Below are 12277 nucleotides of genomic sequence, written 5' to 3' on the forward strand. Positions count from 1 at the left end.
AAATAAGCAGAGAAAGAAGAGGCCTAATTGGAAATTATTAATTATATATACACCGCAGGGACAGAGCGGATCATCAGTAAGGTTGGATCAATCACGCATGTCCGAGCAAATGGGAACACATGGTGCGGCGTGGATCTCTCTGCTCCCAGCCCCCCCCTGCCTCACATCCTGAAGGCCCCCTCGAAATAACATGGTTCTGGATTAACCCTGCTGGCCTTTTCGTGTCACGGCCTGCTTACAGCGGTGGGGGGGGGGGCAGTGTTAATGCGCTCATTTTCATAACCCATCTCGCCTTTGTGTCACCAGCCGCCGCCAGAGCCTGGTGAAATTTTAAACTGCCGATTTGCATTATATCGTTGAGGGACTGGCTTCCCCCAAAGCTACCTGCAAGGTACTTTTGAGTTGCTTTGTGGGGGTGGGGAGTGAATGCGATTTGGTCCGGACTGCCACCCAAGAAATTGAGTATTAATATTTGAGCTGAGTGCAATTCATAAACAAATAGCTCTGTGGATAAAGGCCTAGCCCCCCCCCCCCCAGAAAAAAAAAAAATTGCTGCACCCCGAGGGCCCAGAGGAGGCGCTCTGTGAAAGTGCTGAGGCCGTAAGCAATTTCAGATGTGTGTTTATCTGTGGGCATGAGCATATATGGGTCCTCACCTCCTTCCCCCATCATCTAGATGCGAGATGAGCCTGTCACCGGGGGGGTTGGGGCGCTGGCCATGTGTCGGCACTCGATTGGCTTCCAGTCCGCCAGTGGGGAGGGTTCAGTTTTGGAGGGAGACCGTTGTTTGGCACCTTACACACCAAAGATAATGATAAAAAAAAAATTGGTGGGCAACTGCAAGATGTGAATGTAGCTTTCATTCATGGGTACTGATTTTCCTTCTCTCCTTTGCATTCCGTTTGGCCGTGACGGGAACCCCCACCTCCCCCTCCCTCTGTGACGTGGCCCCGCCCACTCCATCCCTCATGCAGGAGGGACACCGCCTCCCCGGCCCTCCCATCCCTACAGCGCTGGCGATACTGGGGAGCTCCGATCGGCTGATTCGTGTTCCCGATCCGGCTGTGTTCCTCAGAATCACGCTGCTGCTTTCCTCCGTGGCTTCTCTAATCTGTTTGCACCAGCTGATTCTGTCACCTGAGGGCCTGATCACGGGATCTTTAATTGCTCACTCACCAGGTGTTCCATTTTATTTATTTATTTTTTTACCAGTTTCTTTGTTTATTGTGAAAGATAAAAGTTAATACCTTCCCCATTTTTCGGGAGGCCAGATGTAGTGATAAGTAGGATGAGAAATGGCGCGTCCTCCATCAGTGGTGATGTTTCATATTGCAGTCGGTGGTCTGTTTCTCCAGTATCATGTGCAGCAGACAGTTGGGTGGTGTGCATTTTGGCTGCTTTTCCATTTGATGGACCTCAGAAGGTCGCTCTCCCAGGGGTACCTGAATGTTACCTAAAGCTACAAGCTGCTTCTCTGTGTCCACTCATAGCACCCAACCTGCAGCTGCCCTTGGGTCCCGTCTGAAGAGCCATCTGCTAGCTTAGCGCCTATTTTTATATGTTTAATTCCAGTACAATAAAGCACATTGTGATCATGTCCCGGATATGTGGTTGTGATGGATGGATGGATGGACGGATGGATGGACGGATGTATGTTTAAAAGCATGAGAATGAGGTGTGTAGCGGGACAATTTACAGGCACAATATCAGTTTACCTCCCCCCCCCCTCCCCCCCCATCAGGAATCTTGCCCACTTTGCATGGGAAAAAATTATGAGCATACTTACAGTATAAATGGTGCTTATAATACTGCTGAAGTAGATATTTAAGTGTTGGTAATTATTCATGATGTGGTCATATTATTATACGTATGGCATTAATAATATAATGTATAGCGCTGATGGTAATGAACACTGCGGTAATTATCCTGGTTAATTTAATAGTATATATTCATTTTTTGATGGCCTCTTGCTGTGAATTTCCTTTCTTAATCGCCACTGAATCTTCCATGATGTGTATATATAGTATGCTGCTGCAATCGGGCTATTAAGCGTCCAGAATATTCTGTGACATCAGTCCCCAGAGCGGTCTTTCCTGCTGTGTACAAGCATGGAAATCTCTCACTCCCTGGAACTCCGTCAGTGCCACGGTGCCGGGAAATTATGCGCACTGATCTTCTGGCGTCCACCCCATGGATCGAGCGTCATCTGCATCTTCGTCCATGAGGTTCAGCCCCCGGGGCCCCCGTGTGGTGAGGTGAGGTGTGACATGTTCACAGGGGCCCAGAACCGGGACCCCCGTGTGGTGAGGTGAGGTGTGACATGTTCACAGGGGCCCAGAACCGGGACCCCCGTGTGGTGAGGTGAGGTGTGACATGTTCACAGGGGCCCAGAACCGGGACCCCCGTGTGGTGAGGTGAGGTGTGACATGTTCACAGGGGCCCAGAACCGGGACCCCCGTGTGGTGAGGTGAGGTGTGACATGTTCACAGGGGCCCAGAACCGGGACCCCCGTGTGGTGAGGTGAGGTTTGGTGTGGTGTGACATGTTCACAGGGACCTAGGACATAAGGTGTGACATGTTCACAGGGGCCCAGCACCAGGGCCCCCGTGTGGTGAAGTGAGGTGTGACATGTTCACAGGGGCCCAGCACCGAGGCCCCCGTATGGTGAGATGAGGCGTGTCATACACACAGGTGTCCATGATGGCCTGTATGAACCCAACACTGCCCGGTGCTGTCCCCCCATTCTCTGCTCTGAGTCGATCTCCGGCCCAGTTCCTAGCCTTCCCCATCCTGCCGCCAAACCTTGGCCCCAAGCAGCAGATTATCTGGTGTCCAACGGACCCTTGAGGTGCTGGTGGAAGCGCTGCTTCACCGTGGGGGGCGGGGTGGGAAGGAACGTGTGAAAACAGGCTGAATGAGGGAGGAAGGGGTGTGTGTGGAGGGGGGTGGAGAGGCTGATTATTTAAGGATGAAGAGATGATTAATCTTCTTCTCCAAAGTGGGCCCATTGATTGGGGCGTAATAGATGGAAGCAGGAGGAGCCGTCTGGGAGAAGTGGGCCCTAATGCAGCAATTTGCAGGCTTGTACATTCGAAACACAAGAGGCAATAAACCATCTGGGTGATAAAAATGACACAATTACATGAACATTTTCAGCCGCTAATTGTCAGGCCCCTTTCTGCATCTGACGAGCGCGCGTTCCATCCTGCCGCGCTGTCGAAGCCCTCCGCAGACGGTGGCGGCGGCCAGGTGGGGGCCATTTGGGCCGAGGCATGAGGAGTCACGTCAGAAACGCGGCTGACGCACGGGGTTGGGAGGGGGTGCGGGGGGCGCCGGGTGGCACGTGGGTGGGCGGCGTCCTGCCTGGTCCGGGCCGGCAGGCGCTGTGTTATGCAGAAACGCCATGAAACGGCGCCGTGCTGCGGCTCTCGGCCTCATTATGCAGGAATAAAGACCATCGGCACCTTGAGGCATTCTCACTGTAAAAGTTTTTGTCTGTTTTTGCTGCCCGTTAAAATTTGCTGTGAAGAAACAGTCAGGCGACTTCAGCGAAAGACATTAGCTAATGTCGGTTATTTGACCGTGGATGCAGTATGACTGTGTAACGCTGTATAATATTATTCCTTTTCATTTTCTTAAATTTGTATTGCTTGTTGTGGTGCCGAATGGTTGCATTTTCAAGCTTAGCTATTTCCCTCTAGGATTGTAAATTTACTGACTACTGTGAAACCCCATTTGGTACAAAGTTTGTACAGTTTCTCGACTAGCTGCTGGTAATTCTAATAGGAAGTATCTAATTGAAAAATAGTTTGAAGTTTAGCTTATCATTAGGGTCAAATTTAAGTGCAGTGTACTTGGTTTTTCATACTTTTCTGCTGTTTTCCAGGATCTCTGATCTTCAGATCCCTGGAATTCCTCAGCTCATTAAACAAGAGTGGTCATGCCTTTTATCGCTACATGTATGTAGAAAGGACCCCTTTTGATGTCCAGGGAGAAAGTTCTGGCACAAAGGAGAGACCTTCAGGAAGCCAGACGTAGCTAATTAACTTGGCAGTGACCTTCCTGCGTCGTATTGATATTTGGTGACACTGCTCGCCTTTTGTTGGCATGTTATGTCTTGGAGTAGATGACCTCTGTGCCATTTTGTGACCTCTGTGCCCTTTTGTGACCTCTGTGTCAGGAAGCTTTATGTATGATGGGAGTCGGAATATCGAACGTGAGGCTCATAGTGAGAGGGGAGCTTCTGCTGTTCTTCATGAGAAGAGTTTTTTTTTATTATTATTATTTACTGCATGTTTTGCTTATATGTGACTCACCTTCAGACTACCCCCCCCCCCCGCCCACCCCCCCGCCTCACTGCTGCCCTGTCTGTAGCAGTGTCCCGAAATCATCAAAATTCCAGCAACGCCATTTCTGCTAATTGACTGTAATTGCGAGTGTAATTACAGTGCCCAGGTTTATTAGAGGTACTGAACCCTTTCAGTAATTAGCATCAGGCTATTTTTTGAGCTCAAGGGGGCCCCTGTATTCTGTGTTAGCTATTATACGCTAATGACCCATAAAGATTGAACTATTTCAGCGATTTCGGGGGCTCACGTTATTTGTCCCAGAACGTTAATGTAACCCTATATCGTTGCGTTGACGGGTTGCTGCCAAAACAGCCGGATTTCGCAGTGAAAACATTTAGCCTGTTTGCAGTGTTAAACGCTGGCTTGGATGAGGTTGATGGCACACGGGGAGCAGTTAAATTCGACGTGATGGCTGGAGCGCATTTCAAATGAAATATTATGATAGTATGGAATGGCTGTCGCCCCAACACTATTACTGCATGGAGAAAGGAAGGGAGCGGCGGCGTGGGCTCGGCTCTGGAAGATGCTCGATGTGGGTCACTTCTTTATGACTTTGTCTGTCCCACTCTGGCCATTTTAACCCAGCCAGTCCCTGTCTCTCCCACCAGCTGAAGAACCTGAGCAGCCTGGACCTTCGGCACATTTCGGAGCTCAGCAGCGAGACCGTCATGGAGGTGGTACGCAGCTGCCGCAGTCTCAGCTCCCTCAACCTCTGCCTCAATTGGAGCATCAACGACAGGTAGGTACCACCCCCCCTGGGCCCCTGACCCGGGCCCCTGACCTGAGGGAGGGGAAAACACCACTCTGCTTATCAGGACCTCTTTTTACTGAGTCTCCTACAACTGGATATATTATCATTATTATTGTTAATTATCATTTTTCAGTTTTGAACATGATGCTGGTAAATGGCTGTTGCGCACCTGCTTCCACCATCGTGTTCTGTACCTTCTTAAGAAAAAAAATGATGAGTCTATTGGGGCATTAAAATATGAATGTGGGAGAGCTGTAATTGTTGTTGGAAGGGGGAGTGTGTGTCCCCCCCCCATCACTCCTTTGAGGGAAGGACCTGCAGTACAGCAGATACTTGTCAGCAGACTGACTTCCAATCGATTATTATGGATACAGCAGGCTGTTTTATTAAGGTGAAATATTTGCCTTCAGAACAGTTAAATGATGCAGGCCGGATCTGTGTCGCCCTGCGAAGGTAATCGGAGATCCGGCGCGGCTCGACTGGCGGGCCTTTTGTTTTCTGTTCCTTTTCTTTAAATAGTTCCCTTCATGGTTTCCTCCCTTATTCTAAGCCAGGTTGCATTTTTATTTGTTTGTTTTACCTTTGAGTCGCCGTTCAGGCAGAATCCTTACCAGCCCCCTACCCCCCACCATTGAGCAGTAATGAAGATTATAGCCGTACTATCCAATGGGGACAGATGGTTGCCCCATGTGGGGGGGGGGGCAGGCAACATCTAACAGGAACTCAGGGACTTAATGACCTGTCCTATCAGCTGTTTGGGGGGGGGAGGGCAGGGGGTTATGCAAACCTTTAAATCTTTGCGTGCTGCCGGGTTCCATCAAGGTGAGATTTGAGTGGGGGGGGGGAATTTAATTAGCAAATGCACTGAAAAAAGAATCCAAATTAAGAATGTTTGCTTTTCTGATCGCTCAACAGCTTGCTGTTTATTACACTGAGTAATGGTTTAATTCCCAGTACTGAATTCAGATATGGTGATGGCAAATGTAGGAGCTGCTGAGAGATGGAGAGGAAGTCAGAGATGGAGATGGAGATGGATGCTGCTGGGTGGAGTGTGCTCTCTGCTGCTGGACCGATGCACTAACTGCTGGTCTTCCCTGCTGCCCGTTTCCCAGTATGAACATCTAGATTGATCTCATTTCATGCATGGACAAGAACCACATGTTCTCCATGCTGGGTGGGGGGTGGGGGTGGGTGGGGGTGCATGTGCCCAGTGCCGGGCCTGCCCCCCCCCGGTCCACGCTGCACGCTAGTGGCCATTGGAACGCCTGTGGTGGTATGGCGGGGTGTCCCTGCAGGGTGCCGGGCGGCTGCGTGCCCCTCATGAAAAAGTGGGTGCTCTTGGGTGGGGGAGGGGGCGTGTTTGTCAGCCGGTTATGTGCTGGCCTGCTCCGTTAGGAAGGGAGGGGTCTCAGCCGACCCCGCGATTCCAGACGGCGGCTTTGGAATAGGCAGTTTTTAATAATAAATATTTTTGCTTTCACACGCAAATTTATAGGCCGGCAGGTGCTGCCCGTTGCGTCATGGTGGCCGCAGGTTCTAACGCGCCGCTGGATTTACAGCGTGCCGCAGACACCGCCGGACCCACTGCACCGTCCTTCATGTTTATGACTTTGTGAAATTTACAGGGCACTTCAGTGACTGTTATCCTGTAACAGCCTTCGCGGTTTCTAATGATGAACCAGATCGGGGGGGTGGTGGTGATAGCAACAGCAAAAGTTGAAGTCTTACAGATTCTTCTGGGGGCTTTGATCTATTCCTGCCCCTAACCCTGTATCAGATTTAGATTGATTCCATAAAATACGGTGACTTTTACCGAGGCGGTTCTGATCCGAGTCAGCCTGGTGGGCCACCTGGGGAAAGCGGTAATTTCTCCCGGCCCGACGGCCGTATATTGCGTCGCCGAGTGTTCAAGGACTGCGAAACCACGTCGCCGGCGGATAATCTGCCTCACTTCTCCGGATGTGGCGCTGAGGGGCGGGCAGGGGGGGGGGCGTGGCAGCGGGAAAGAGCAAACTGAGCTCCCGGCACCGTGGTGAAATTATGCCTGTTTCGGAATTGGATCAGGAGATTATCCGTGCCGATGGTCGTGTCAGCTCATTTTAAATTTCTCCGGTTGCCACCTCTTAGTATGCAGCGGCTGCAGGGCGAAAGCCGGTAATCGATGCCCCCTTCCAGGCCTGTCTCCACCTGGGCGTCTCTAAATCTCAGACTTACTCTGCTCCCCTCCCGTAAATCGTCTTCTCAGATGGGGAGGCGCACCGCAGTTCCGTCAGAGCCCCCGTCAGCCGGGCTGCGGTCCCGTGACCCATCCCCCCCCTCCCCCGCTTGCCGCCTGCAGATGCACTCTGACGATGAAGTAGCAGTGGTGTCTCTTGTCCTTGGCTTTATGCTCGGCTGCTGGCTTAGTTTCTATGATTCTTTGAAGTAGCTGCATCCTTCTCGCTGAAAAGCAAATCTGCGCTTCCCCTGGTGCTTAAAGAGGCGAGGGAGGCACTGCACCTGTTATAGCGCTCAGCTGAGGGTTCGAGTGTGAGGTTGCGTCAGTCCCGGCCGCCCCGGCCTTCTGGAAGTCACTATGCAGTCCAATGCCAATCGGTAACGATCAGCCAACACCGGCGCCGCCCTGCAGGCGAGCTGCGTCCGGGCAGTGATGCGTGCTGCCCTTTCATGGGCTGCTCTACTTTTATGTACTTTTATGTTCTTTAACAGTTTAACTGTATCGGTTAAGAGTAACTGCAGGTTTCTGCCTCTGCGGATTGCCTCTCCCTGGGGGGCCCGCGATGGGCCGCGGATGGGCACACCAGCCTTGTGAGTAAATGGATGTTGAAAATTGTCCCCACCATTCGCAGGAGGTATTTCGGCCTCGATAAGGATGCATGTGGAGAAGCGTCCCTGGGGGAGGCAAAGTGGCTGGTCGTTTTCTTGTTGTCTTTTAATCATCTCTCTCGAAAAATAGGAGAAAGCTGGCAGTATGGTACCCCCCCCCCCCACCGGTTTTGTGTCTGAGTGCTGGTTAATAATGTCATAGGCCTTCGTTATGGCTACTGAGATTGCAGGAAGTGTGTCTGAATGCTGCGTCAGGGTTGGTCACTTCACCTCCCGCCTTAACGCAGCCCGTCCTGCTCGTAAGCACCCTGTCACTTTCGCAGCTGGCTGTGACTGCTCACTGCCTCCATATGCAAGCGGCCAGTATCCCACTGCATTCCGTGTCTGTGGGCAATGTCAGAAGTAGACTTCTCTTGCCTTAAAAAGAAAACGTCACCAAATGAGTATTGTCTCCCCGGATCTGGCACTGATGGACGGCTTCTGAAGTCGAGATGAAGGTCAAGCCCCGGGCTGGTATGCGACCGTAACAGGGCTGGCTTTGGGTTGCGGCCGTCTCAGGGGCTTGAAGGAGTCGTGGGTTGGATGGGGGTGGTACTACTGCTGAATGCGTTAGTTGACCTCGGTGTATTGAGTCAGAAGCTGCAGAGGTGCATTCCTAAATGGGAGAGAGATGGAATGGCCCTGTCAGTGTGGTTTTTCCCTCCAAGATCTCAGTCATGTGACTGTTTTTTTTTATTGCTGACATCAGTGAAAGATTTTGTGAGAGGTGAACATATGAATGGAAAATTACAGCCTTGTTTGCGCTCTCTGTGAATAAAAAGGCAGAAAAACACCAAATCTGGTGAATCCATTAAAAAAAAAGCATTTTTACTGGATTGCGCTGCCTGAATATGGGGAACGATGAAGGAGCCATTGATGAACTGATTGCCAAGGTGCCCTTCCCTGTAAAAAGCACTCTGTAAAACCTCTTACACACATGTCTGGCTGCGCTTCCTGTTCCTCGGATGTTTCATTGTTCTCTGGTGATTTTTTCGCCATTTTAATAGTTGCTGTTGAAGGATATTTATGTATGTCTTGCTTCCATTTGCAGGTCAATTAAAACCTGCATTTGGCCCCGCCCAGCCAGAGTTCCTTTATAACTAGCACACAGGCAGTATATCTCATGCCTGAGTTCGGTAAGCATTCCTATAAATCCCCCTGTGGCAAGTTTAGGGGTGTGACAATCTCCCGGCCACCAGGAGTGAGTCTCCCCCCTGCCCGGCAAGCTTGGGCTCCTCGTCACCATCCGAGTGTCCCTTCCTCCTCTTTGTGGCTTTTGTTTGTCCACCTAGGCCATGCGCCTAAAGCGTCGCAGCAGATGCGCTGGCCTGCGTATACCAATCACAAATTCCCACCCCTGGCAACCCCGCTCAGGCTCCACACAGCTGCTTTGCCGCCCGCACGGCCTGGTCCCGATCGGATCGGCGTCCTCGGAGAGGAGTCTGCTTCCTGAGTTTTGGATGCGGAGCCTCCGGCATGGTGGACGGGCACGGTGGGCGCCCCCCGTGCCGTGCTTGCAGACGGCACCATGAGGCGATGTAATGTCATAATTGGCTGGTGCCCCGCGCCAGCTGTGCCATCCTTTTGGAGCGTGGGAGCGACATCATAACGCCGCTGATTAATCTCTCCGATGTGGCTTTTCCCGTGGGACGCGGCGCACGCCCGGTCGGAAATCTGGCCCGCTGCGGGGGCTGAAAACACGCCAAGGCTGGAGAAGCGGCAGTGCGGGGGCCGGCGGGGAGGCGGGGAGGCGTCGCACACTGGAAGCGGATCCGGCCCTCGCTCGGCCTGCCGCGGGCCGCTCCTGCTCCCGCTCCCGGCACATTGTGAAATACTCCTGCATTATTTCTGTTCTGTTTTTATTTTATTTTTCAAAAGCCACCATCGAGTCATTTAGCAGTTATATGTCTGCCAGGCCGTTACATGTCGGGTATTTATTGCAATGAAATAAAACATAAATAAAAAGAGGCACGGCTGGGCCACGGAATATTAAGCGAGCTTCTTGAAATGGTCACCGTCCCCGTTTCATGTTTTATATTTATTTAGGCTGCAGGGCCTTGCAAATGAAAGCGTTGGGTGACACCCTCAGTGTTGAGTTTTTATTAAGCATTATGTATGTATATCTTTACCTTTCAGGTTTAATCTGGGTGATGGAGACCCTGTACTTCAGTCATTATGGGGGGGGGGGGGCTAGCATTTAGGCCATTCGCCCCAGGCCGGGAAAGCTGCTCTGGCGTATATGAGGTTGTTTATTGAGGCCCCCCAGTGCGTGCACGGTGGGGGCTGTCGGGTCCCCCTCCATTCTCGCTCTGCTCTTACAGCGGTGTTTAAGCGACGGTGCCGGAGCCCAGTTCGCCCCCAGTTCGCTCAAATTGCTTGTGAATCTGTCCTTTTGTTTTTCCTGCTTCCTTACCTTACAGCTTCTACCTTTTCCTTTGTTTATTTCCCCCCCTTCCCGCTTATGTTTTTGACAGCGGGGAAGGGCAGCGAAGGCCCCAGGTCGGGCAGCTGCGGACTGTACCGCTGTTCGGGGAATGAATATATGTGTGTGAATGTGCGTAATATAGAAATTGCACCAAAATTACAGGGAGTGGGGCATGTGATTTTGTGGAATATGTTATGGTCACGCAGAGAGGCATTGACACCTGGGCGTGATCTTTGGGCAGAGTGATGTTATTGCCAATTGTCATACCTGCCGGGGAGGGGCTGCTGTGACCCCCCCCACCTATGACATCTCTGGGAAAGGCCCCCACAGGCCGGACAGCCCTCTTGAGCTAAGGAGGAGCTATTTGAATATAAGAAGGGCAGAGGAAGGTTTTCCTCTTTGTCCTGTTAGACATACTAACTCTTCTGATTGCTTTTCTTCCTCCTCCAAGCCCCCCCCCCCACCCCACCCACCCGTTGTCCGCTGACTCTAACAAACAGACGCACAATGCTTCATGTCCTGTTGCTACTACAGTTGTTTTTACCTTACTCTTTCTATACGTCCCCTGGCCAGTAAACCAATCCTGCTGAGATCTGTGATTTAGCTGCCAGGTGTATTTATGGAGAATTCACGCTATTTCAGAATCTCAGTGTCATTTCTCTTTTTATTTAGGGAGTTTACTTCTGTCTCATCGTACCAAATGGAGCGCTGCGAAACATTAGAATTCTATTCAAGCGAACGAGTGTAACAGAAGCGCTTCCCTGTTGACAGATAGTTGGAAAATGTGAAAAATTGGACGTGAGTAAATAGCGGGAGGAAACATGGCGAAGGTGATCACTTCTGACGGCGCCTAGGTGAAAAAAACGAGATGTTAAGCATCCTTGTACAGTTATTAATTTTGAGTAACGGCTACTGAAGCCTCACTTTAATAAGTATTGACACTGCTACGTGTGAAGGTGAAGTTGGTAAACTGCTGGAAATTAAACTTCAATATGCTCCATCCGGTTTGTCTTGTGTCTTCATTGCTCTGGCAGTTTAGCTGTGTCTAGGAGGCAATTTTTTTGAGCCCTAACATGCAGGCAGACAGGCAAGCGATTTTTTTGGGATTTAAATTTTTTTTTTCCTTTTTCACTTCCTCGATTTCCCCTTGACTATTATATTATTGCTGGTTTTGAGCACAGATTGGCTTTGTTCTCAAGGAGAAAATGTTAATGTATTCTGTCAGCCAGAACAGCGCCGTGGGTTTGCTGGTGTGGGACGCCGACTTGCGGCACGGAGGCCGCAGGCTATGGTCTCCCGTGCTGTAGCGCTAAAAGCGGACGGCGACGGCGGGCAGGAGGACCCTCCCCGTCACTGGGGTGAGCTGAGATGCTCTGTAACCGCCTGTGATGCCGGAGCGAGTCTGTTCACAAGGGTGCCATTTTAAGGGAGAGTCATAGAGCCCCAAGCGTATTCACGCAGTCATTGTAGCATTCAAGAAGCCATTTAAATACAACGTATCTTTCTTTTTTGCTTGTCTGTTTGCCCATTAATTGCACTTGGGAGGTCACAATGCAGGCTGGTAGTGTTTTTCTGCTGTGTTTCCTCGTCTTTTTAAAGGTAGCACCCTCTGGACTTGGGTAATGGCATGCTGTATGTACTTTGTTCAGGAGGTCTGTGGCTCTGCGGGCAATCTGCGCCTGCGTGCGGAAGGTCACCGGTTCCAGCCCCGTGGCTGGCAGACTAACCAGGCCACCGTGTGGCCCTTCAGCAAGGCCCTTCCTCCCCACTGCTTTGGAGGTACCAGATGAAGCCAAACCTCTTCTGTCTCCTTTATCTGTGCCTTACAGGAGAGCAAAATGGGATATGAGGAGACTGAAGCGTTGTTGTTGTTCCTGCCTGTTCGCT

General features: G+C 51.1%; 1 protein-coding gene across 2 annotated transcripts in view; it reads left to right on the top strand.

Moving 5' to 3' along the window:
* Positions 1 to 12277, top strand: part of fbxl17 (F-box and leucine-rich repeat protein 17) — a 210546-nt gene that overhangs the window by 64577 nt on the left and 133692 nt on the right. For both annotated transcript variants that reach the window (XM_023803000.2, XM_072708315.1), the window contains exon 7: positions 4958 to 5088. In XM_023803000.2, the coding sequence (XP_023658768.1) occupies positions 4958 to 5088 (131 nt within the window). The remainder of the gene's footprint in view (positions 1 to 4957; positions 5089 to 12277) is intronic.

Source organism: Paramormyrops kingsleyae, chromosome 2, assembly GCF_048594095.1.
Source record: "Paramormyrops kingsleyae isolate MSU_618 chromosome 2, PKINGS_0.4, whole genome shotgun sequence".
Taxonomy (NCBI): Eukaryota; Metazoa; Chordata; class Actinopteri; order Osteoglossiformes; family Mormyridae; genus Paramormyrops; species Paramormyrops kingsleyae.